Consider the following 25,620-nt stretch of genomic DNA (forward strand, 5'->3'; position numbering starts at 1 on the left):
AGTTCAGTTTATGAATGGCTGTAATATAAAGCTTAATATTCTGCTCTGCAGGGAGCCATGCAGACACCTAGTTATCTGTGTCAGCACCCATACGTACCAAAATATTCTCTGGTTCAGTGTTTAGAGACTCCACTGCAAATAGGGAGAAGAGCTGGTTTGCTTGTCACCTCCTTTCAGAAAGTCATAGACACCAGCCCATTTCCCAATATTTCTTCTTCCTGGCTGCCTCTAGACGTTACTCAAGGTGGCCCAACCTCCTGCGGTATCTTTTTGCTCTTTGGACTGTCCCTTAGCTGTGTGAATGCCCCGGGCCATTCAGGCAGATGTCTGCTGCTAGCTCGTGTAGCAATATTGCTGGAGCTGCCAACCAGTCCTGGGGCACTGCATCCCGACGAGGCTTGCACTGCCTTCTCCAGGCCTCCTCACCGCAACTACCAGTCTATGAGTGCCAAGCCCTAACCTTAATTTAAAGCTGTCTTGGGCATGTCACCACAATTTGCAGTTGCACCTCTGGATCATGAAATAGAAATGCCCTAAGTTCAGACGTTTTAAACCATGGAGCTTTTCAGCCTAGTCCGTGGTGTGATGTTTCTGAATGAAGAATTTTCCTCTCGGATGTTCGCTTTCCAGATCCTAGTGACTTTGTGTTTTACTTAGGATCACTGGTACAAACAGAAAGCTTCTTAGAATAAGCGTGCGGTGATTCATTTAGTTATTTTGAGAGGATGAGTGCCTCACTACATTATGTTTTCTTAAATCTTACAGTTTAATGGGAGGCTGGGGTATATTGAAATTCCTGCTTAATAGAGGGAGCATTACCATTTCTCTTCTGTTGTATTTCTGACTCTCCCAGACTCTGAGCTCATCCCTCTGTCCAACGGCGCAGCAGTACCTGGCTGTTGGAAATTTTATTAATAGTTGACAAAAGTTCCCGAAATGAAGACATTGTATAAAGCCTAACCATTTTCTAAGCAGTGCCATCCTGCAGAAATTCCTATACACTGAAATGGGGAGGGGGGGAGTTTGATTGCAAACCCTCCCATGGAAAATTATTCTCTCTGGAAATAAAAAATGATGGACTGTTGAAAGCTTGCCTCATCTGTTTTCTTCCCTCTGGCCCTGTCACCTCACCTTACCCTCCCAGAATCGAAGCAAATCTACTTCTATCTTGTACCAGAGAAAGCAAATAAGAAACAAAAGTAATTATTTGTTACTGGGGTTTTGGTCTTCAGCGCAGAATGTTTATAAGGTAAACTCCACTTTAATGGAATAGACTTACCTGTTCAAGAATATGGTTTTGAATCATATTTTCTCGAGGAAGCTTTTCTAACGGAGTTAGTGTTTATCAAGCATGCTGTCAGGGTTTTAGTGCCCAGCACTGGACAAGTGGACACATTACATCTCAATTAAGGATGGAAGATAAATGGGTGGCAGTAAATGGAGGTCATAGGTTAGCGCCATTTAATGGAAGAAATGGAAATGAAAATTGGAAAACGATCTAAGGGATCTATAGAAGATAAGAGTGAAGGAAACTCAATTAGAGGGAGCCATGCTTTCTCCCGCACTTGGATCTAGGATAATTTCCTGGGTTTTGTTTGTTTTGTTTTATTGCTTCCAGAGTTGGCAAAGATGCATTATAAATAAAAAATTAAATTGCATTTTAGGATTTACTGATACTGATGCATATTACACAGGAGAAAAACAACTTCCATTCAAAATACTGTATAAATAGCCAAGCAGACTTTTGCTGTCTTAAGTGCAGCTTTTAGATTAGCCCTGGGCAGAGCCCACACTTGTATTACTGAGTGTTTAAGAACTTAAAGCATAAAATACAAGGACATTTTTAAAAGCTAAAAAAATCACAAATGCAAATTCATATGCTAAGTGCTTATGAAAGCTTTAAACTGCATAAGATGATGGATTTGTAAGGAAGCCCATACGGAGAACACATAGTACATGTTTATGGTCTAGCCATTTACTGAAATGAAAATAAATCACTCTTCCGTTCATCCTCTTTCATTTAGAACATGTGTATGTGCAAGAGTATGTACATGTGTTTTTACACATCATATCTATCGCTAGATACATACAACATTTCACCAAGATGAATAAGTGTCATAAAGCAATAGAAGTCACTACAGTGCATAATGAGCACATAAGGGTCGTGTCCACAGCAAAGCCCTTATTTTCTGTGACTTTTATTTCATTATGGCTTGTGCTGGTGGTTTCCCTCTAGGGATCACACAGCGTATATTGGTACTGCAGCATTTCATTATTTACTTTATCAAGACATTCACTTTCCCCGCCTCTTCAGGGAGCTCAGTCTGTCTAATCATAAAACACTCTAAAATTGAGCTGCTACAGTTTATGTGTATGTGTGCATATATCAACTGGGGAATACAGTGCTGACTTCTGTGGAGTGCATGGGAGCCTTGCCCCGAAGGAGCCGGCAGTGGCTGGGGGGATGCAGACCTGCTCCTTCTCCCTTGGCTGCAAGACTGCCTGATTTGGGTCATCATTTCCTAGAAAAGTGGTCAGGCAAAGCTGGCAGAAAAGTCCAGTACCATTTACTGGTGAGGACCCTGGTGAGATAAGGGCCTGAGTTTTATGTCTTACATGAAAGACTGAGGAGAGCCCGGAGCCACAGCACGTTTATTTGATTCACTCTGCTTGGAGTCAAAAGGCAGTACCCACTGAGTCACAGGTACTGTTCCCAATAATCATGGTATGGTTGTCTCCTCAAGGCTTTTACTTTACTGAGCTGCCTTGCCACAGTCCCTTCTGTATCTCAGCTTTCTGCTTCCTTCCATTTGCTTGTCTGAAGAAGAGCATCTCACCTGTAAAATATTTTTTGAAGATAAATTTCAGACTAAAACTACCAGAAGATTAAAAGAACGGTGGTTTCCACCAAACTCCCGTCTTTTCCTTGACCCTTCCATTTGTTACCACACAGAGCACGGAGAGTGAGACCGAAATACCATTACGGTCTGCTTGTGCGGGTCACGGTTCTGTGCTAGGTTTGCCGCCATAATCACAGCTCCATTTCCTCTGTGTTTTATGCAAAGTAGAAGATTAAAATTCTGACTGTCTTAATGGTCGTGTGCAGTTTTCCCTGCAGAGATACAACAACGCTGCTCACAGTGTCTTGGAAAAATTTCAGCATGGAAATGAATTCTAGTTATTTAACATTTTTCTATCATAGATGTGGTAGATGAGGTATCTCCCATGCAATGCTTGCTTGTAGCTTTCTCTAAGGCCCTTCTATTAGAATGATGCTTAGAAGTATATGGGATTGCTGTTGGTGATTTCCGTAGGTATTTTGCCATACTAGGAGAGGGTCAGCTTAAGTGTGAGCAGAGGCCCTAGGTGCTGAGGACTATATTTGGTGCAAGATGTGTGGAGTTGGGGTAGGCGTTAGAAAATGAGAAAAGAAGGTTCGAAGGAAGTTGTGGGAGCACCTATCATCTGCCACGCAAAATAAGATTGTTAAAAAAAAGGGGGGGGAGGAGGAGTAAGTGTTTGATTGCATTCGGGGTAGAATTTCTAGGTCAGTCAAGTTGTCAGGTAAGAAGTGTCTAGAAGCTGGTGAATTCTAAGTAGGCAGCTCCTCAGCCTATATATTTGGCTTCAAAAGAAAGACCAAACTCTGCAGTTAGGGCTACAGTTAAATTCAGCATGTGCTCAAGCTCTGGACTGTCCTGCCCTTCTAGCTAATTCTCCAGGTTTGCAGGTTCAAGCCTTGGTTAATGAAAGGACTAGACCCAGCTTGGCAGCGGCCTTCAGGTTGCTGGTTCAGACAAGGGCATCCGTAGTTGGCTGCGTGGCCTGAGGGATGAATTGGCAGGTATCAGCTTCTCTCTCATGCTCAGATGTTGTGGCCCTCTTTGGGGTGACAGCATGGGTGGAAACACCATACCAGTGAGGTTTCCCTGCTAAGGTTCAGCATTCATGCAAAGCATGTCTCGTGGGGACTTCTTGATGGGTTCCCCACTAGAGAAAGAGGTCCAGGGGTGTGTGACCCATTCTTAGTCTTAGGAGTGAGACTGGAAATGTTCTTGAATGTGTGTTTAACAAATCTGAAAGGGAACTCCTGTCCCTCCAGAAGTGAAAGCAAGAGATGTTCCTAATCCTTGTCAGCATTGACAGGAGATCTTTCCTTCGAAGGGCTGAACTAAGTTTTGGCCTCCAGGTAACTCTCACATTTTGTCTGCTGCAGCCATGAGAACTTTAGCTCAGAGCAGAAGCAGCAGCTTGAGGAGGTTTTACACCCTCTGGACATAAAGGTTGAAAGGTGAGTTCTCTTCCCCAGCCTCTCTCTCTAAAGAAGAGAGGAAAGGATATATCTAAAAGTGTATTTAATAAAAAATCAAAAGCTTTGCCAGCTGGGCAGTTTAAAGCAGTGCGTACAGTAGTCCTGATTCAAAACAAGTCACGTCTCTTTTTTGACATGCTGGCTGCTGCATAAATCTGTCCCCAATGTGTAAATCCAGTGTAATACAGAGGAAAAACTTTCATTTTCTAGACGTGGGGAGATTCCTACAAATGTGTCTAGGTAAAACTTCAGATTCCAGTGCATCCACTTTGTATTTCATAGGACTCTGAGTGTAATGAAGAGTGTGTTGCTTTGCAAAAGAATTTTTTTTTTGTTACAATATGGAGAATGTTTATTAAGTATACTGGCTCGAGAGGCCTTGTATATAGGAAAATTGACTGTACAAAACATGAGAATAGAGTAACGTATTGTTCCTACAAAGCCACAAGGTTTGCTCTGTAAGGGCCTCTTGTAAACTGAGAGTTTCCCCTCAAATGCAGAAGGGTGCCTGGTTTGTTCACAGACTAACTACTGGCAGCTAATGGTCAGCACGGACAAAACTGAGAGATGTTGCTCCAGGCTCACCCATATGTCATGTCCAGCAGATGTGCTACATGTAATGGCATGTGCACATCTCCAAACCAGGCTCATTGGTTTCTTACATGCCCTCATATATTCCAGTGAGAAGACTGATATTTAAATTTTCACCAGGAAGCTTCTGGCTTAATACCTTACAAAATGAGAGGTAAAGCTACTGCTTGCCCAGCTGGGCTTTTTTTTCAAGTTCTCTGCAAACTCCTGGGCTATGCTAGACTGTTTTACATCTTCCTCACATTGGAGTGTCTCTTCTGCTTGTACGGGAACTCCACAATTTTCTTTGTTTGGTGAAACTTCCGTTCTGAATCCTAAATTACCTGCCATGGAAGGACACAATACCTTTCTACAGCCATAACTATTTCCATCACAAAGATTCTGGGTGGGGAGGGTACTATCTTTTCATTATATGTGTCTTGTCCCCTCCATGGGGACAGCAATACAAGGACTGTCTTGTAATAACATAAAGCTGATCAAGGGAATTAGCCGGGTAAGTTGGGAGCGATTTGGCATCCCAGCACAATCCAGTGACTCTTCTTTCTCCATACTCCTTCGATGAGTACAGCTGATCACTACTCACAACTTAATAGCGCTTAAGGCCGGAAGGGACCAGATCCTCTTGTTTCATCTCATTGCCTATTATATTTCACCTTCTTACCTTTTTATTGAGTCCAGTAATCTTTTTCTGACTAAAGTGTAATGTACATTTGGGATGACATGTTTCTCCCTCCAAAGCTTCTAGTCCTGACCTGAAGATGACTAGAGATGAGAAGGATGTATTCCTGGAATTAAGCACTCACTTTGGAAAAATAAATAATAAAGAAGGATATGAAGCTGATTGTTAATTTTATTTTTGCTGGCTTCAGTTTCCAGTCATTAGATCTTGCTCTACCTTATTTTGTTAGATTAAAGAGCCCTTTAGTTCCCAATAATATTTCCCTATGTACTTTACATGGATTTTGTAATCAAGTTGCCTCTCCATCTTCTTTTTAATAAGCTTAGCAGATCAAAGTCTTTAACTCTCTTACTGTAAATCATTTTCTCTGGTCTTCATACCGTTTTTGGAGCTCTTTTTTACATCTCCTCCAATTTTTTGACATCCTTTTAAAGTACAATCTGGAGTCATGTGCTCTATTTCTAAGAGGTGGGAGTGCTGCTGTGCTATGCAGAGGGGATAAATAGTACTCCAGTGCTTACTCTCTGTTTCATAGTAGCCCTTTCAGACATAGCTTCTTTCCTACAATTTTCATGTTCAAGTCCAGTGTGACTATTAAATTCCTTTCAGAGATACTTTTTCTCTCCTTTTTGACTACTTTTCTGGCTTTATTTTTTGATAGAGAAAAACATAAGGTGTATTTCAGGATTAATGCTGTTACTATTTTTGTAGGGTTACCGATTTGTTCTGGGCTGGCACAGAACTGAAAGAAATGGAGACAAAGAGAAAGAAAATTACTCTATTTCCAGTATAATAAAGAACTCAACAAAAAGGGGAAAGACGTTCACTAGGTGGAATATTCCTGGTAGTCGCTTGTTTGCCTTGGCAATCTGTCAGGCTAACGCTCTTCAGTACTGAGGTTCATCAATAGAGTCTGCGCCCTTTTAAATTTTACTTTAGTCGAGGTAAAGTTAACATTTCCTTCTTTGGCACCAGTACTCGTTCTCCAGGCAGATGCTGGTCGATAGCCTTCCTTAGAAGTCCCATTCTGCAACAAAATTGCCCCAGGTTCCTTTCAGGTCCCTTACCAGAGATATAAAATACTTGAAGCAGGTAGGCACAGATTTTGCAGAAGGGGTCCCAAAGCACTCTTTCTTACTGTAGGCAATATAAAAGATATAAAGGTCGTTGTAAAGTAAGAAGAATGGGCACTTAAGTCCCTTGCCACTCTTGATCAGGCCTGCACTTTTTATCAGAATCCTTTAGAGTATCCTGTGTCTTTTTTTCTCCAGCTCCTCTTCCTGCCTCAGCTTTGTGCTGCTTCTGATCTCTAAAATAAAGATCTCTAAGATATTTCTGAAATAACTGGGAGCAAACCCTTCTTTTTAAACTAGGTTCCCAGTCCTCCTGTCAGAGGACACATGGGTGAGACTTTGATCTCTTTATTAATCTCCTAAAGAGGATGTGCTGCAAATGTGGGTTACTCTGGGCATTAGCCAGGCCCTTTGTGAAAGAGTGCCTCCATACAAATGGATTATTATCGAGGTTTAACAAATTTCATTGTTGGTGCTAACAATGTAAGAATTTCTGCTGATACCATCTGCACATTGCATTTCATTGTGAAGGCTACATGGATGAGCTGAAAGCACAGAAGACTTTTATAATCCATATGGTGCTCAGAAAACGAAACAGAACTTGTAGTTTGTTGTGGAAAAAAACAGATACAGGGGGATAAACGCATACAGAGGCATTATAATATTGAACAGAATTCATAATTTGTAATTCATGTGTAGCTGGAACCCCAGTAGCCACCGGAGTGCTTTTAAAAAAAGGAAAAAAAAATACATAGTAAATAGAATGAAATTATATAGTCAATTGTATTTCTTCTGAAATCACTTTAAGCGTGTGCACTGGATCTTACTGGCAGCATTTATAAATGCTTGGTGTATCTAAATTTTGTATGACACCCCAAATTGTACTTTTCATTTGTTATACTTGTTATGTTTACTGAAAATTTTAGCCTGCACATGTCCAATAGCAAAAAGTTGATCTCATAAATAGGTGCCGTATTTTGCTCTCTCTCTGAGACCGAAGAGGGAGACCCCTCTCCGCTTGGTTTGAGCTGCAGGTTTTATTTCACTGTTCAGCAGTGATGGAGTGTGTCTCATAAATGAGAGGGTTTTCTATAGTATTTATGGTTTTGAAGCCAATTTGGTTCTTTCAGAATTGTCCATTGCATGTTTTTGTTTATCCATACAAGATTATGCTTGTGATTTTTTCTGCCCAAGCAAAAAAGCGTTAAAGGAAGTTGAAAATGAATATTTCTTTAAATAAGTAGAGGGCTGTGATGGAAGATACAGAAACCATAATAAAGCCTAGTCAGGTTAAAATGTTGGCACATCTTATTTAATTTAATTCATAAATGGAAGAAGATAGAGAATTTATTTGACTAAGTGTCTGGTTCAGTGTCTTGATGATATGTTTGGAAAATTGCTCTGAAATTGATGTGTAAGTGACCTTGAAGATGTCATATTTAAGTGATAGCTCATTTTAATTTGAAGTTGTAAGCCTTCCCCCCGCCCCCTGCCAAAGAAAGCAAGCAAAGAAAGCCGGCAGCCCTGGGTTTAAGTCATTTGAAGGTATTGAAGGCAGAATCTCACCTCAGAATATAAGTAATCTTGAAGGTGAAGCACCTAATCTGAGACATATTTTTTTCCAGCCTCATAAAGATGCAACTTTATTAGAAACTGTAACGCTGCAGCAACAGTGCTGCAAAGCTCAGTGTCTGCCTTGGGCGACCGCGGGAGCTCTGCTGCCCGAGGCCCCGAAGGCCAGACCAGACCCCGTGCTGGGTTGCGCATTTACCCCGCTGAGTCCCCACAGAAGGAGGCAGCACAGGGTGCCAGGAGGAGGGGGCACCCCGAGCAAATACTTGGGGTGCACAGTCACGCTGGGAGAAGACACAGAATTTTATATATTTATGTGTGTATATATATGTGTGTGTGTGAGTGTGTGTGTGTATTTTTTAATTTGAGAGGGCACTGGGCAGACCTAAACTTGATTATTACCTTGAATTAGTTAAATTTCCCCTCTCACTCTCATAAATTAAGCTGCATTTTCATTTCACGCCCTGGCCAGTCTCTGTGTGGTTGGACATGACTCCATCTCCAGCCAGTATCGAGGTCAGACCTGTGAGAGCCTAATGGTGCACCCTGACGGTGCTGCACCTCATTCAATGAACCTTGCCAGACCTGGTTTGCATTTGCACCTTCAACTTGCACTGTGCTTTCAGGTCAGCCACAGTGTCCCTGCCTTTGGCTCAAGCGTGGACTGGCCGGAAACCTCAGAGGTCGGATGTGATTTTCTCGTGTACCAGATCTGTTTTTCAGACCAACTGGCTGTGCTTGGTCTGTTGTGTGGTGGTGGTTTTTTCCATGAGCAAATGAGATTTGTGGCCATGTTACATACCAAAAAGGTTGTGTACGGAGCAGCAGCGCCCTGGTGGTCCGCACTTCCATACTGCAAGCTTGAAATGAAATCGCCACTGTAATGCACAGTGGCATGTCATGTAGAGTGAGTTGTAAACCCTTACACTGTCTACTTACATATTTATTACATGCAGACATATTACATTCATTAACATGTTGAACGTTCTGGTCACAGTCTTGATTGTTTTAGGTATTCATGAAATTGCATTTAATAATATGATCGCTAAAAGTGTATTTGCAGACTAACTCCAATCTCTGTTGAGGTAGCATTGCTGAGGATTGGATTTCTAATTTTCTTTGCACTGGGAACTTAGATGTAATATCCTGTGTAAAAACATATTTTGTTGTAACAGTAAATTTGTATAGCCAAAACATCAGCAAAATAGAGAAAATTAAAAGTTAAGCCCTAGACAGGAGCGTTACCTGTCTTGCCTTGTATGACTGAACATAGTTTATTATATATGTTTTATAATATAAACAGTGGAACTGTAGAGTAAGCATTGAACGAGACAAAAGAATATTAGAAAACTCTACATATGTATAACCTCACAAAGTTAATATTGCTTTTGGAATCGTTCCTTGTCATGATCTAATCTGCATTTAAGTCAATGGGGACATTTCCACACACTTCAGTAGGAGCTGGGTTTTGTTTTAATATATATTAAAGCTTACAAAATTTGTGCAATAAAATAAAAATGGGAGGACACAGTTTGCACAGTGGGGGGGGCTTAAATGAATGCACTGAAATTCCATTTAATCACCAGAATAAGGAGCCTGATTTTCAAAGTTGCCTACTGTGAGCTGTGGGTGGTATGAACGATAGGTTTCCTTCATGCTCCGGTTGAGTTGGTGGTTGATGTGATACTGCCGTCCATATTCAGAACAGGAGCTAGTGAGTCATGACTTAGAAGGCTTAAAAAGAGGTGAATATAATATGTGGTTTATTCTGATTCCCACTGGCTTCAGTGGCCCCAGTATGCCGAATCGGTCTGGCCTTGGTGCTTGGGCACAGTTCACGTCTTCATTGCACTGAAGCTGTTTAATCCTATAGGTTATATTTACAATTTACCCTTAATGGAAGTAATCAAATAAATATCTGCTGAAAACGGCATAAACTCAGCTTTTACACACATCATCGCCTATTTTATGTGAGGTCCCTAAATAAAAAATACGTGGGCTAGGCATAATGTTAGATTTCTTTAAATCATGAATTTTCTTTCTTAATTGGATGCATAATTCTTATCTACAAATCGTATCATTCTGGTTGTTTTTATGCTTGTTGGTGTAATGAAGAATGGGTCTGCATTCTTTTTAAACTTTTCTTCCCTATGAGAGCTCTCTGTTAAGCGTCCTTCAAAAATCATATACGTGTTCAATGCTAGGAATATGGATTAATTCTGACATTTGTATTTACATTTTCAAATCTTTACATGACCCCCTGTTGCAATTAATCTTTGTACAGCCGTGCTCCTTCTATGTGGGGGTAGGATTTGATGTGAGCTTGGGTGTAGGAGTATAGATGGGTGGATGTAAAGCATTCATCTCAGTGAGGCCTGATTAGAATTTTAAGGTGTTTTTTTCCTGTGTTTTAGACCAACAGTTTCTGAAAAATATCATTGTTCACCTGTTTTCTTGTAAAACTACACTTATTTATTTATTTTTGCCAGCAAGGAAATGCAACTGAGCTACTTTGGCTGATGTTCGGTGACAAACAAGGTGGTGTGTTTGCTACCACTAGACTTGCAGAGTCTTTGATGAGGGTTATGAATAATTAGTAGTATTTCAGAATCAATGATTTTTCCTTTCTTCCTTTGAATTTAGATGATGAAACAGAGCCCTGAATACTTCTTTGTCACTATTCATTCCTGACTCTGCCTAGTTCCTGTCCTTTTAAACTGGGGACAGACCAACTTTACTTTGTAGCTGTTTTGCCCTGAGCCCCTTCGTTTTGAGATTCGAGGTGCTGGAAGTGGATTTTTGTAGCACTTTGCACCACAGAAGTGACCTTACAAATTTTGATAGTGAGTTTGCACTGACTCCAGCACTGAAGTCAGGAAGAAGGCGCATGCATCACTGTTAGCCCTTCAGTAACCTTAGAACTTATATATTTTTATAGGTAGTTAAACCACCAGCCCTTTGCACTAGTGAGGAGCTGGCTTTCTGTGGGAAGGAGCCATGCTCTGGCATTTGTTGCCCCAGGACCCCCCAGGAGCTGGGCACATCGCAGGGGACATGCCACAGTCTCACTTCCACCTCTCGCTGCCGCTTGTGGTGCCAGACCTGCTCTGCCTCCACTACCTCCCACCAGACTCCTCCTGTCCTCTTCTGGGGCCACTCTTGGGTCAGGACCTGGGAATAAGTGGAGTCATTTACCTTATTTGGCCTTTCCTAATTTCCCAGTCTGAGGTGGAGATTTGTGCAATTAGCTTGTACTCCTGAAAAGGAACTAGAGGAATACACAACATCTTGTTATTTAGACTTTCCTCAATTGAATGACTGAGAAGAGCTGATGGTATTAAGCAGGGTGTCTCCTTGCAAACCAACTGCAGTATTTTCATAAAGAAATAACTGAGGGTTTTTCTCCAGTACTTCTGTGTGATCGAGGATTTTGAAAGAGTATGCTAAATTATTTTTGAATCTAGGCTAATAACTTGGGTGAAGAATAGGTTATGCTGTAGTAAAGTGTCCTGTCCCAGTACCAAGATACCAAATGATGGGAAATTCTGGCCCTTCTCTGGCAAGCAGTTGCTCCTGCCAGGTGTCTTCCCTGTTGAATATTTGCAGTCTCCTTTTTCTGACATCAGCTCCTAATGCCGAGGCCTTGATTTGCTTTTCTCAGCTAGATTAAAGAGCCTTCTTATTCTGTCTTTTCCCTGCCCAGCTTCTTATGGACCACCAAGTTGTCTTTTAATCTTGCCTTCAGAAAAACTACACGTAATTGAACTCCTTTCAGTGTTTGCTCTATTGAGACTATTCATGAAGGATGAGCTGACTCTTAGGAGGAACGTATGTAAGGAGCAGATATCCATGGTGATGGGCACCTATGTAAATACTCAGACTGACAGCTCCGGTAAACAGCCTCTTGCAGAGCCGTGGCAGGTCCATTCATCACGCGACCTGTACACAAAGTGCTGTCAAACGTGCAAGGTAAACAAACAGGGGGGAAAAAAGAGATGAGAAAAAAATAATGTTTTTGCGTAATCCCCTTTTGTTTCAAGAGCCTCTTGGGTTTCTTGCAGCTATAGTAAATACACAACTTTCAGATAATTTTGGAGTGGACTGTGTGATTTTTAAGAGGTCTGCTGAAAGATATACAGCAAATCGGTGGGAGAGGCAGGAATAAAATTCCAGTTCACCCACTTTTTGTCCAGTTTAATAGCCACTAGGTTCCCACTGCCTTTTTTGCCTTAGCCCATCATAACACAGCATCTCACTGTGTGCCGCTTACAGGAGCAGTGTAAAAATGTTATCCCCTTATTTTCCTGGGGAAAGAGGGAAAACAAGCCTTTAAGAGAAACAAGCACACAACCTTTGCATTGCTGGCGCATTGCCGAGAGCTGAAGGGCTGTGCTTAATTTACATATAAATGTGCACAGAATTTTAATCAGAGATTAACGCAGTCTGTTGTTATTTTTCTTTTATAGTGTTGGTAATGCACATGGTGCTTTGCAGATCACGCAGGGCAAACATGCTTTGAGGAATGCAGCGGAAAGCATATCAGTGGCATTGCTTTTCTGATTGATGCCTGGCTTTTTTTCTGAGGGTGCCACAGGCCTGAGGAAGTGCTGGCTTCAGTCCTTTAAGGATACAGCAAAATCCAGCAGTTTTCGCTGAGGTTGGCATAAAGAGCTTGCTTAGATACAGCTTGTTAGGAATTCAGCTGCCTTGTGTTGAAATGCAGTAGTTCCTTGTGACGTAGCGCCCCAGTGGACAGGAGCACTGTGCACCCGTCTGTTTCTCAGGCTCATCCGTAAATGGGTCTGCAAAATCTCAACCTTTTTTTTTTCAATCGTTTTGAAATTTTCTGGATTTCCGATGGTGTTTCTTCATGTTTCTTGATTTGTTCAACTCAGGCACAATTACCTTGCTTGTTTCTTTTTTAATTAGCAGGTAACTGGGGAAAGTATACCACAAAATCTGTCTGGAAAAGCCTTACAACTGTACCAAAGGCCTGTTCTCCTCTCTGCTCTTCTGTATCTGAAAACAAAGGTCTATGCATCTTCTAAGGTCTTAATATCTGTTAATATCCATAAGTTCTGAAGCAAGTGAGGTCTTTACTGAATTTGTGGTGGTCTTCTACAGGGATATTCTCTACCCTTCTTATACTTTTACTCAGCCAAGCTAAGGTAGCCCAGGGCCTATCTGGATTACCCCAGAGAATATTTTGTAGCTCCTGATATCAGCTATATCAGCCTTTTTGCTTTCATAAGATAATGATGGAGAAACTCTGTTGATAGTTAAATGTTATCATTAGTGTTCAGAGTTAACACCTCATTAGGATGAAGTTTAACATTTCTCTGAGAGGTGTCATCCACAGATATGTGGAAAGATTGGTTAAAATTGGGACAGCTTTTGTGTCCTTGTGGATACTTTTTTTTTTTTTTTATCTAAAGCTTTTTCTACTTAAAGCACAGGCTAATGTGATGCAGGGAGCAGCACTGGGGATGCTCCTGACAATTTGGACCTTGACCTAAAAAACAGTGCATTCAGTGGAGAGCTTTTGCTGATCTCAGTGATGTGAGGATCCGGCTCTGCCAGGGTTCCTATGGTGCAAACTTTAGACCCATGTTTTCATGATCAGGAAGGAGGAACTTCTTGCAGCTCATTCAAGAAAGTGGTGAAAGCTGTTCCCAGGAGCAGTGCAGGATCTCCACTTGGAAAACCTGAAGGTGAACAAAGGACTTCTGTATTTATCAAGCAGCTGTGTCGGGACAGGTGAAATGACAAGACATATTAAGCAAAAGGAATTATTCTGTAGCTGGGGCTTTTTAATAAATCAAAAGTAAAAGGAAAAATCCAGTGTAGTAGACCCACTGGCAGTTGCTAGCACTTGTTTCATGATCCTTTCCTTCTGAAATACAGAAATGCAAGGTAACTGTTGCCAGGAGTCATAAAAGAAAGGAATGACTCAGAAGATATATTTATTAGCAACTCAATATTGTTGAATTCAGCTTCATAAACAGTGGTTAATCTACTAGAAAGTTCCTTGCGCTCAGTAGGGGGGAAAAAAACCACTTGTTTCAATTTTTGTTTAAAGATCTAAAATAATTTGTGCCTTCTGAATAAATCAACATCTCCAGGAGCACTATTATTCATCTTTTTGCCTCTTCCTTGCCCACGTGGACTTATTTATTTATATATATATTTATTTATTTCCATGGGGTGTCGTTTATTATGGACTCTTCTCAACCCTGGGATGTAATTTCTCTGCTGAACTTCTAGGCATTTTCATCACAGTTCGCTACATATTTCACCCATGTTTCTACAGAAAGTCATTATATAGCACAGCCTGCTGACAAGAATATTTAGAATACTCTCTGCCCTTGTCCTACAGTGCTGTGATGCTCACTTTTGGTAGGTGAATAATATATATGATCAAGGAGGACATGGACCTGATGTTTACTGGAAGAAGACCTGAGTCTGTACATGGCTGGCATTTGTACTGCTCCTTTCCCCTTTCTCTGTTTGATCAGATTGTAGGAAAATATCTGTCTGTTCGAACTAGCGTTAAAAACATGTTAAAAAAATTCCAAACTTTAGAAAAAAAAGATGTATCCTAGAAAACAATTGCCTGTACGTCAGGCAATTACGTGGTGGGTCCTGTGCTGTCTCCTGCCCAGAGCAGAATTGGGGGGGGGGGGGGTAGTAGGAGCCTGGTCCTGACTGCCTGTGCACCGGCAGCATCCGTTTGCGCTTGGCAGGCATTCCTGTCTTATAGCAGGATGTGGTAGTCTCTGAGGATGGAATTTATCTCCTTAACTTAGGTGACTAAAAGTCACCCTATGCTGCCCATGCGGTCCATGGAAAGAAACAGTTCCATCCTAAGAGAGGTCTCCAAGACAGATCAGACAAATCATTCTGCGGGTGCCTGTTTCTCTCTCGTCATTCAGAGTAGGATCAGTTCTGCTGTAAAACATCCGGGACAGTTTGCGCTGACATTGTTCATATCATTGGGGATTGGAGAGCTCTACCAGGCCATCACATCCATGTCTTTTGCTGAAGTCTCATGAGCATAATTTTCCTGGCTGCTCTTCAAGAACACACAGTAGACCTACCAGTTTGCTTCTAAATCAAAGGCTAATTGCTGGTATCATTTTAGGAGTTGGATTTTAGGCATAGCTTGTCTTTTGGTGTGTAAGACTGGAGCTGCAGAATAATATAATAAATTACATCTGAACTTTACCTACCTCATTAAGAAAGATTCCTGATAAGACTGGGGAGCAGGATCCTTTCTTGGCAGCCCATGCTCTGACCACGGCAATGGAGGGTGAGAACTGAGCCCGTGCACTTCCTCGGTGGCTCCTAAAGCCAGTCTGCATGAAACACCTTTCACATGCAACTCTGGCTTCCGGTGTGCTGCTACAGACTTTAATTTGTTTTTAAAAAAAAACAAAACAATAACAACAAGAAAGCACACTTGTCCCCTTATTAGCACTGATCTTAGAGTGCCTTCTTTCTGAATGAGGAATTGATGTGTTGCTCCAAGTAGCAGCAAGCACATCTGAGCCTAAATTCAAGTTTCTGATGTTACCATCTTGCCCTGCAGCTTCTTTACTAATTTCTCTCTCTTAACGGGACTTGCTTGTCTGCAAGGATATCCTTTTAGGATATTTCAAGCTTGAGATCCACTATATTAACGTGTCATCCAGATTTAGTGCTGAATTAGGAGAGGAAAACATTCTTGGCATATGTATCCCAGAAGTAGTGGGAAAGTGTGTTTGCGTATTTTGATGCTGACATGACCTGTCTGTGTTGTTAGGGGTACATTTGATCCTCTCTGTGTTTGCCATCAGCGCCCAAGCCAGAGAAGGTTTTGACAGTGCAAATATGAGCAGGTCTCTGTGCCAGGAGGTGTTTCTGATATAAGGGCCCTGTATCTGCTTTTGCTAAAGTCCTTGTGGTTTTGGTGTTCATTTCAGGAGGAGGATGGATTTCTAAATCACTTTAGGCAGAAATGAAGGTGGGTGGAAATCTGTCATGGAAGGGAACATGTGCAAGCAGGTAGTTCCACGGTGGGGCAAGTGGCAAGGCCTTTGCATACCTCAGGCTCTGTACAAACACGCTCACTCTCTCTCATTTCTCAGGACCAGGTAGGAAACCAGCAGATGCTTTCCTACATCAGTAGATAGTGTGGGAAAACCTTTCCTTCCTCTGCGATAAAAGAGGGTATACTGCCTGTCTAAGAAATGCTGCTCTGTGAGTTTTTGATTGTTCGCTATCCCAAGATTTAGGCGTTGTGCAGTAAATTATTAAATTTAAGATTTATTTTCCAAACTTGAATTAGTTTATTTTAAACTGCCCCCTAATTTTGGGGGTGTTTTTGTTTTGTTTTTCTATAGCAAGGGCTCTGGCAGTTGTTTTAAAAGTGAAAACATCTTTCCTTGTACAATTCATTGTCAATGGTGATATCTCTTTCTACCAAGGCTTATACAAGTTAGCATCACTAGCAGAAAACACGGGCATTTCTTCTCTGTCAGCTGCAGTCCCAGCAGAGAATTGATTGTGACTGTTAGGACACTTATGAAGATCCATCTTCTTTTCCTCCAGAATTTCTTGGGACAAAGGATTGAGATGTTGAACAGAGTTTAGGAAACAATGACTGAGCTCAAGTTGCTATTTTTATTATATACATATATATTTTTTATAAGGTTGGAGTAATTAATAAATCTGAACACATTTCTGCAATATGCTCCAGTCAGAACAGATGGGATTTTTCATTGTTCCTATTCCTGAAATACTCTGCTTTCTGTTTTTCTGCAGGAGTTATCTACACGGCGGATATTCTTGACCGGGAGACAACCAAATCCTACTGGTTGGCAGTGTATGCAACGGATCATGGTGTCGTCCCACTCTACACTACCATCGAAGTCTATATTGAAGTTGAGGATGTGAATGACAATGCTCCTCTGACCTCTGAACCTATCTATTACCCAGCTGTCATGGAAAACTCCCCGAAGGATGTATCTGTCATTCAGATCCAAGCCCAGGATCCTGACTCCAGCACTAATGAAAAACTGACTTACCGGATTACAAGCGGAAATCCTCAGAACTTCTTTGTAATCAATTCCAAAACAGGTAAGGAAATCCTACTGTCTTACAGCAGTAGGCAAATATGATTTAAATGTTTTATCACCTTGCTGCCTTTCAGGATCCTCTGACATTGCATTGCTTTTCGAACGTCGGTTTTATTAGTTATACGTTTAAAGCATCCTCTTCATAAATGCCACATGAGTGCATTGGCAGATGACGTGATGTTACTTTTACTTCTCTTGTGCTGCTGTGGATCATTTCTCTGTAGATCACCAAATGGCTCCTGGCTGTTGCCTCTCTACTGTGCCCACAGGGATGAGGCTTTGCTACACTGAACATGCAGAGCACCTCTAGGAAGTGGATTCAAGCTGTTGTAGTTTGTGATCCTTTGTAATTTGGTGCAGCACCACTGAAGTGAGTGGCACTACAGCTGTCAAGCACATATCGTTTGGCTCTGCATAACAGTAACTGGGTGTAATTCTACAGCCTCTTTTATATAAAAAGACAGTTTAGATGATCTAATAGTCCCTCTGGTCTTAAAAAAAAAATCTATGAATTTACATTGATTTGTAACAGCTGGGGATCTAGCCTCTGTGTGTAATGTTACAGATATGCTTCTGTATGCCTGGTGGTTCTTTTAAGTCATGCTGAAGCCCTCTTATTAGCTAGCCTGGGACCAGGTCCAGTGGAGCATGCACACCCTTGCAGACTGACTCCAGGGGATCTCTGTGCACTTAATGGCTTTGCTGAATTAGGTGTTGTGGGTGCCACTGTCCTGGGGGATAGATGAAGAACTCACACCAGGAGACGTTTCAGAGCTTAAACCCGAGGTCCTGGATGCTATGCTGCCTGCATACCTGCTTTCTGCTGCAGGCAGTCTTCCCTCCAGCATTTACCTGGCCATCCCTTGTTCATTATCTGCCTGGTAAATCTCCTCACCTTGATGGGGAACCTAAAGCATGTTCTGTAGCTAAAGAATCAGTGAACTGTTTCACAGGAATAGGCTGATATTTGTCAAAATACTTCAGAAGATTCATGCTCTTGTCATGTTTGTTGTAATGGGAGATTTTGGGCTTTGCTCCAGGACTTTTAGAAAGAAGTTTGATGGCAGTATCTACAAACCTGGGTTGTTTCTTGGTAGAGGATGCTTCTTTTTTTGTTCTGGGGTTTTATTTTTGTTGTTTTTTTATATCTGCTGAAAATTTCAAAACAGGTAGAAAAACAGAAGGAGTAAACCCAAGAATGAACATTTTTAGTTTGGGATAGGTAAGTAATATTCTCTAAATAGCTTTTCAACATTTGGCTGGGCAATCCCATCGCAATATGTGACATAAGAAGGGGTAGGGATCTTTTCAGGAATAAGCCCAGGTAAAGGAATCATTGAGCATGTATAATGACTTTGTTCAATATGCTGAGCCCTAAGGCACAAATCTCACTTATTTTTAACACTTGAAATGGCCGAAGATGGCTCTTCCATCTGCATCCCTTTCCTCCCTCCCCCTGCCCCATACATCCCATCTGGGCAAAATAGCAGAGTTAGGACTCTGCAATGTGTAATGCATGTGCTCTCCCGGTATCAGCTCCTCTCACAGAGCAACCTGTTCAGCAGAACTGCTCTCATCTAGATGGCAAACAGTTTAAGGCAGGGACAAATACTTGAGACTGGCACGCTGCAGTCCCCCACAGTCCATTTGGCGTGTACCGAGCACGATGGAGCCTTAGTCTGCTGTGGGAGCACCTAACGCCCGTGTGCTATAGCTGGTAGTAGAGGCTATGAGGTGGCTCTTCATCAGTCTGGAGCAGAGGACGAGAATAGTTTTCCCTAACAAGGAGATCTTCATTTTCTTCAATTGCAGTTAACTCTGAAGATTGTTCATCTTCATTTTACCTTGAGAAAATTGCTGCCTGAGAACTTAACTTAAAGGCTTCAGAATGATTAACATTACTATTTTGGCAACCCCTGAAGGGCCCCCATTGCATTAGATGAACCTACTGGCTGGTGACCGACTGTGATTTGTCATGTATATGTGGGATAAATCTTCCCCTTCTGTCCAACTCACTTAGCTGCAAAATGCGAAACATCGAAAGCTGGGAAGGCTGCCCTTTTTTTTTTTTCCTTTGAAAATGATCAGGCTGATTGTGTGTGCCATGAGGTGGCTTGTCCCAAAAAGGGAGGTTTATCATTTTGAATGCACAGGTTTCATCCCTTGTAAAGTATTGAAGTGCAGTGAGTTCTGCCTGCACCATGCTCAGTGTCAGCATCGTGAGGCTTTCTCCCGGCATCTCAGGAACAAAAGCATAGCACATTTGCACTAAAAGGGGACCCTGTGGTATGTGGCCAGGCTACTTTTAATTATCTCTGTGTATCACATTAGTTTCTGTAAGACAATGGTTTACACTAGGATTGTTTTGTACAGGCTGCTTCTGCACCCGCAGAAGAGATTTGTAGCATGCCAGCCCCATGTTCTTGCTGAAATTTAGCAAAGCTGTAATTCATGGAGCTCTTTGCACAGCAGACTTAAATGTTGAAGTGTGCTGTATAATCAAGATTAAAAGGTTTAATGTGAACCCAAATATGTAGTGATTGCAGTGTAGGTGAGTTGAGTAAGTGTTCTCCTGCCTTGGAGTGAGAAAAGTCATTTGTGAGAAGGGTATCTTTTATTTTCTGTGTCAGCTTGAAAATTTAAACAATGCCAACAAACTGACATCTTTCCCTTGTGATTAATCAGGTGTTGAGAGGCAACATGAAAGCACCATCCTACATTTTTTACAGCCTTTCATGGGAAGCATCAGAAGCTGGCCTTAAATAGAGACAGGAAATTGGCTGGGTGCTCCTGTGGTAGTAAGAAATTTCTCAGATGCCTGACTGATTGGGCCTTGCTAATGTGCTTATGGTTAAATCTCTTGCTAGATTTGTGCTCAGAAATGAATATCTCCCAAGTTCAGATCATTATTGGTCTCAGGAAGATAGTCAGGAAAGAGGAGTTTGTCTTTCTCTGCAGCAAAGAAGCATGGATAGTGGATCAAAGAGCACTTCCTTAGATCGTCTGGATATATTTCAGGAACATCTCCCATCACTGCTGGAGAAAAAAGCATTGCTAGCCTTGGCCTCTTGTGTCCTATTTCTGTTTTTTAGGACTTGGTGCTTTACACTGACAAAGTGTGGTTTGGTGTAAAGTACAAATAGAGAGCAAGGCATATCATATTTTATGGCACATATCTGGTAGGTGGGTATTACTTCAGATATTTCTGCGTTTACTCCAGATGATACGGTTATCTGCAGCAGTGATGAACTGGGCAGACTGAACTGGACAGACCAAATGAGGTGGATAATCCCTGCTTCTTTTGAGACGGTCCTTGCTGCCATTAGGAGGAATCCACTGGGTGTTCCTGCACCCTGGTTGTGAGGTGTCCGGTCTCCACCTTTGTGCATTCTCACCCTCCTTTTCTGTGATCATTTGAATTCAGTAATGACCGTGTTTGTCCTCCTCTTGAGCTAGCTTTCAGCTACTTTATAGCTCATTCAAGTCATGCAAATTTCTAGAGGCACACATACCACTACAGCGTGCTGCTGCCTGGTTAGGGCACTGAGCTGGGACGTAGGGACGCCAGGCTTCTTTCCTGGGTCTGATACAGAACTGCCATTGCAGCCAAAGCATACAATCTTTTTGTGTCTTAATTTGTTATCCGGAGAGTGGGAATAATAATACTCCCTTTTCCCAAAGTCTGTATGCCTTGTCTATAGTCAGTAGAGCTTTTAGTACAAAGGTTATTCCTACATTTATGTGGATGGGCACAGTTCTGGATGGGTATTTTAGATACTATTGCACTGCAAATAAATAGCATGCATTTGGGTCTTTTTGAAGACTGTCTTCAGACTGTTTAGGACTGCCATCTTCAATTTGCTCAGGAGTCAGTGGAGAGAGGACGAGTTACTGTTCCAGAAGCGAAGGGCTGCTAAAAGGCCCTTTAGGGCAAGAAGAACCTTCACCATGAAAGTCATCTTCTGCAGCCTGCCCTCTCACCACCGGCGGCGGATCAGGGTGAAGTTAGCCAAAATCTCATGCTGCCTGAGTGACACAGGAATGCGTTTGGCCGTAAAGGTTTGACATATGCACCATGGGAGCTGCGATGCCCGCCACTGCTCCGGCCTTACTGCAGAAGTGTGAATGCAAATGGAGTTCAGGCGGCTCTGGCTGTTCTTTGCAGGTTCACGTTTCCGGTTTACAGAGGTGGCAGAGCAGGCCCTGCTGACCCTCCTTTCTGCTCAGGAGGAGAAAAATAAGAACGCATGCCACCCTCCCACACGCAGGTATCCAGCTCCGTAAAAGCAGTGTTGAGAGGGGGACTGGGAAAACCCCTGCCACCTCCCATAAAGTTCTTTGTTTTCTCACCTAGGTTTTTTCCGTAACGTACAACTGAGTGTCAGTCTGTGCCTTGGTGTACACTTTCATCTCGTGAGCTGATATTCATAGGTACAAGCACTAAGTGAATAATATAGCACATGAGTACGTGTGAAACTATAAATCATCCATGCTCAAGAACAAGGGAGCCTTGTTCTTCAGAGCAATGTAGAATACTCCCTAAATTTAGCAGGTTCCAGAGAGCAACCCGGGATATATTTAGTTTCACTGGGTAAGGGATATTGCAATACACTATTGTCCTTTTGTGTGTGTGCAGAGGGTGATTAACATGTTTTTCAAATAGCTGAAGTGACTCTCTCCTGGTTACGCTGCCGGGAGGAAAGGCGTATTTTCTCTCCTTGCGGCTTTGTTTTCCAGACACCTCGTACATACAATGGAAACGGAAGTGTTCCCACTGCTGGGTGCTTTTAAAAGTCAAACTGCCTGTCTGGCAGTATCTGCATTTCGGCGACTTAACCTACACCCTGGCTGATGTCGGAGCACAGCTCACATCCCTTTTTTTAAAAGGAGGCCATTGATGGGAGCGTTTAGGATTTTAAACATTTCTAAACACATACCTTAGTGTTAATGGATAAATACCCTACTTAATCTGAACCTCAGCCACTGAGACTCTCTAATGGTTAAATAATGTTTTAAAATAATGGAGCTTACACTCCTAAGTCTTTTAGATGCCTAAAAGGATACCAGGATCTTCTCTACTTCTCCGGTTGTACTCTGTCCCTGTTGGTTTTTCTCTCTTTCTCTCTTGTACAAAGCGGGAGGGCTCAATCTTACTTTGACACTGTGCAAGATAACTGGATTTTACTACTGCAGTTAAATAAATAGCATTAGCCGATGAGGTGAGTTTGATACTGCAGCCGTGGCTGGACAAGAGGAAGACAGAGCAAATCTTGGTCCTGACGGGGTGAATCGGCCAGCTGGCTCCCTGCCCTCTGCCGGAGCGCTGTGCCAGAGCGCACTTGGGAATGCTACAGCAGCCCTGAACCGACACCAGTGAGCCTAGTAATGGTTATTTTGGGGTGAGAGGTTTGTGGAAGAAGGTAAATAAAACAGATGATGGAGTTATAAAGAAATGATTGGTTAGGGCCATAAATTCTTACTTTTATTTCATGTGTATGGGTGTTAATTTCACGGCACAGCATAGTGGTAATTTACTACATGGATTTATTACTTTTCTGTCATCTGAAGAAAACAATGAACTTTAATTCAAACCATTACATTATTTTTTAGTGTTCCAAATATGTTGGACAAGCCCAATAAGCTTCTCTTCAGTCTTACGTAGATTATATTAAGAGATATTTTAACTAACATGCCAACAGAACGAATTTAGCTCTCCTTCACTGCAATTCTGTTGATGTTAATGAAGTTACTCTAGGTTTATGCTGGTGTATATGAGAAATTTGGTTACACCTTGCTTAGTTTCTTGCCAACACCAATTACTGTTTTAACAAAAGCAGACCCCGGACACTCCCAAACTAGTATTTACTTTTGTTTTGAAGCAAGATGCACTAGTGACTTTAGAAACTGTGTATCTAGGTCAGAACATTTTTTCAGAGCAGTGATTCTTTACCTCTGGAAGGTGTCTCTGAACTGTCACATGCTGCACCTAGATTTAGAAGGAGACTGGATATTTTCTTGCTGAAATAGTATTAACATGTATATAAGGTAATGTGGGGTTAGTAAGGGTCATGAATTAATAGATATGAATGCTAAGGAAGGAACTGCTTCTAAGCAGGCTTCATTTTTCTTTCTTTTACACTTCCTGAAACAGAAGGTGTAGGATCCTGCTAAGGCTGAACACCAGATTTGCCATGCCATTTTAAAGCAATACTTCCCTTTCCTACCATGCATCCCTATTTTTATGGATATTTTTGTCTTGTTTTTCTCAAGAAATCTCTGCACATGTTCTCTGTCCCCACAGATTGAGCTAAATCCAGTGCTCTGCCATTGCACTGTGTCCTAAAGGTTGTAAGCAGTATAGCTCTTGGCAATCCAGTGGCTCTTTTCAGCCCAGAAATAATGGTGATGAGAGAGTGATTGTGTCTTATGTATTCAGGAGAGCACTTTTGGGGATTCTGTGGTAAAGTCTTGTTTCTCCAGAGCCCAAGTTTGGATGTTTTTTTCCAGCAGAGGAAGAAAGACTGTTGAACCCTCCAGGATTTTTCAGTTCTGCTGGGATTTTCAGGTGGTGGATATCATTTCAGGGGGACACATCTTGCTCTGGGAGGCACATTTCAGGGATTTTAAGAATCCAGTTATGAAGGTACCTGGTGCTTTTGGGGTGATGCAAAATGCAGTGCAGACAATGAATGGAAATGAAGGCAACTTAGTTCCTGCCGCAGCATTTCACATTTTTCAGGGTTAAACCCAAGCTGGATTGAGTTGGGGGAGAGGCTAGCATCTATTAGTTCTGTAAAGTATGGGGCATTTAAAACCTCCCACCATATAATAATTAAAGATAATGCCAGACTATTAGGAAAGATTAAACAAAATTACTTCTATGATGATGTTTTTAATGGACTTTCTATCAATGATATCAAATTAAATTTAATAATACCTTAGTCCTTTTGTCACTCTGTTCTTTTAAGAGCCATTTCATTCTACCTTTTTTGTTTTAGTCTGTTAAGAATAGGCAGCTTTTTATGTTCATTCTTGTACACCGATTCTCCCTACTCCCTGCTCCCACCCTGTCATGGATGTTCTGCTGCATTACTGGGGATCTGTCTGAGATTACAGTTGACACGGCTCATACTATTAAACTCTTTTTAAACTTCCTTTGAAATAAAATTGTAGATACTTCATAAAGAAAGACCTTTAGCTTTTTTCTGGATTCTGTATTCCAACCTGCCATCTCCCTCCAGGGCGCCTTTCAGGTACTACACTCAACAAAATGGGAAATATCTCTGAATTTGGCAGGGTGTTGCAGATCAGGCTCCCTCCTGGGCTGGAGGCTGCCTTCGGAAACATGGTGGCATGGCGGCCGTGGGCATCTTAAGCCCATGTGTTTGGCGTGGTACAGCGTTAGCTCTGTGTGCGTACAGGCCACCTGTAAGATACTTGTAAGATAGCTATGTAGATCATGGGGGACAGATCTGTGACTGTCATGCTCACCACCATTTATGCTGTAGGTGTCTCTGCAGCTCAAGTGACCTGCCTCAGGAGACCTTACGGAACAAGAAATCACTGACTGTAGGTCTCTTAAATCAATGGTGAATTTGTGGACATTGGTTTCCCTTCCTTCCTCTGTCTCTAACACTGCTTGTACAAGTGCTACATTCACTAACAGTTGCACAGTCCAGCCAAATATATCTATAACTGAGTAACATTAATATCGATTTTAACAAGGTAAAAAGATCTTTCTTTTCTTTCAGCTCTCAATATTATTTTAAAGCATGGATCTTATGACTCCTTTATAATATGCTCACTATTAAAAATCAGGCTTCTTCTGAGGATATTAAAAACCTTAATTTCTGCTTTGGGATGGCTCATTCTTTACTAGACACCATATTTCCAGTGGTTTGAGCTCTGGGACCATCAAAGGACCATAAATGTTGCTGTTACTTGCTTAATCACAATGGGACCTGGAAGTCTACTAGGCATTGTGCAACTTGTTAGACAAAGTTGCTGCCTCAAGGAACTTGTAATAACAACAAGAATAATAGTAATAATAACAAAAAAAAAAAACAGGGAGGAAAGGATGTAAATCATCAAGTCCATCTGCTTGCCAGTGCACATTTATTCCCTGGAGTACATTTTCTATTAACTCCTGAGCTGCAAACAGTAGTGACATGAACTCTTATTTTGACTTTGAGTGAGTCACCCAACCTCAATGTTTTTCTTTCTTTCTTTTTTTTTTTTTAATATAATTGGAAATATTTACTTACCTCATGTGATTGT

The 25,620-nt window shown here is 41.7% G+C and overlaps 1 protein-coding gene across 1 annotated transcript in view; it reads left to right on the forward strand.

Annotated features, from left to right (window-relative positions):
* Window positions 1-25,620, forward strand: part of FAT3 (FAT atypical cadherin 3) — a 335,405-nt gene that overhangs the window by 83,963 nt on the left and 225,822 nt on the right. Inside the window, exon 2 of the mRNA XM_067289480.1 lies at window positions 17,030-17,344. Within this exon, the coding sequence (XP_067145581.1) occupies window positions 17,030-17,344 (315 nt within the window). The remainder of the gene's footprint in view (window positions 1-17,029; window positions 17,345-25,620) is intronic.

The sequence above is a fragment of the Apteryx mantelli genome, chromosome 1 (genome assembly GCF_036417845.1).
Source record: "Apteryx mantelli isolate bAptMan1 chromosome 1, bAptMan1.hap1, whole genome shotgun sequence".
Classification (NCBI taxonomy): Eukaryota; Metazoa; Chordata; class Aves; order Apterygiformes; family Apterygidae; genus Apteryx; species Apteryx mantelli.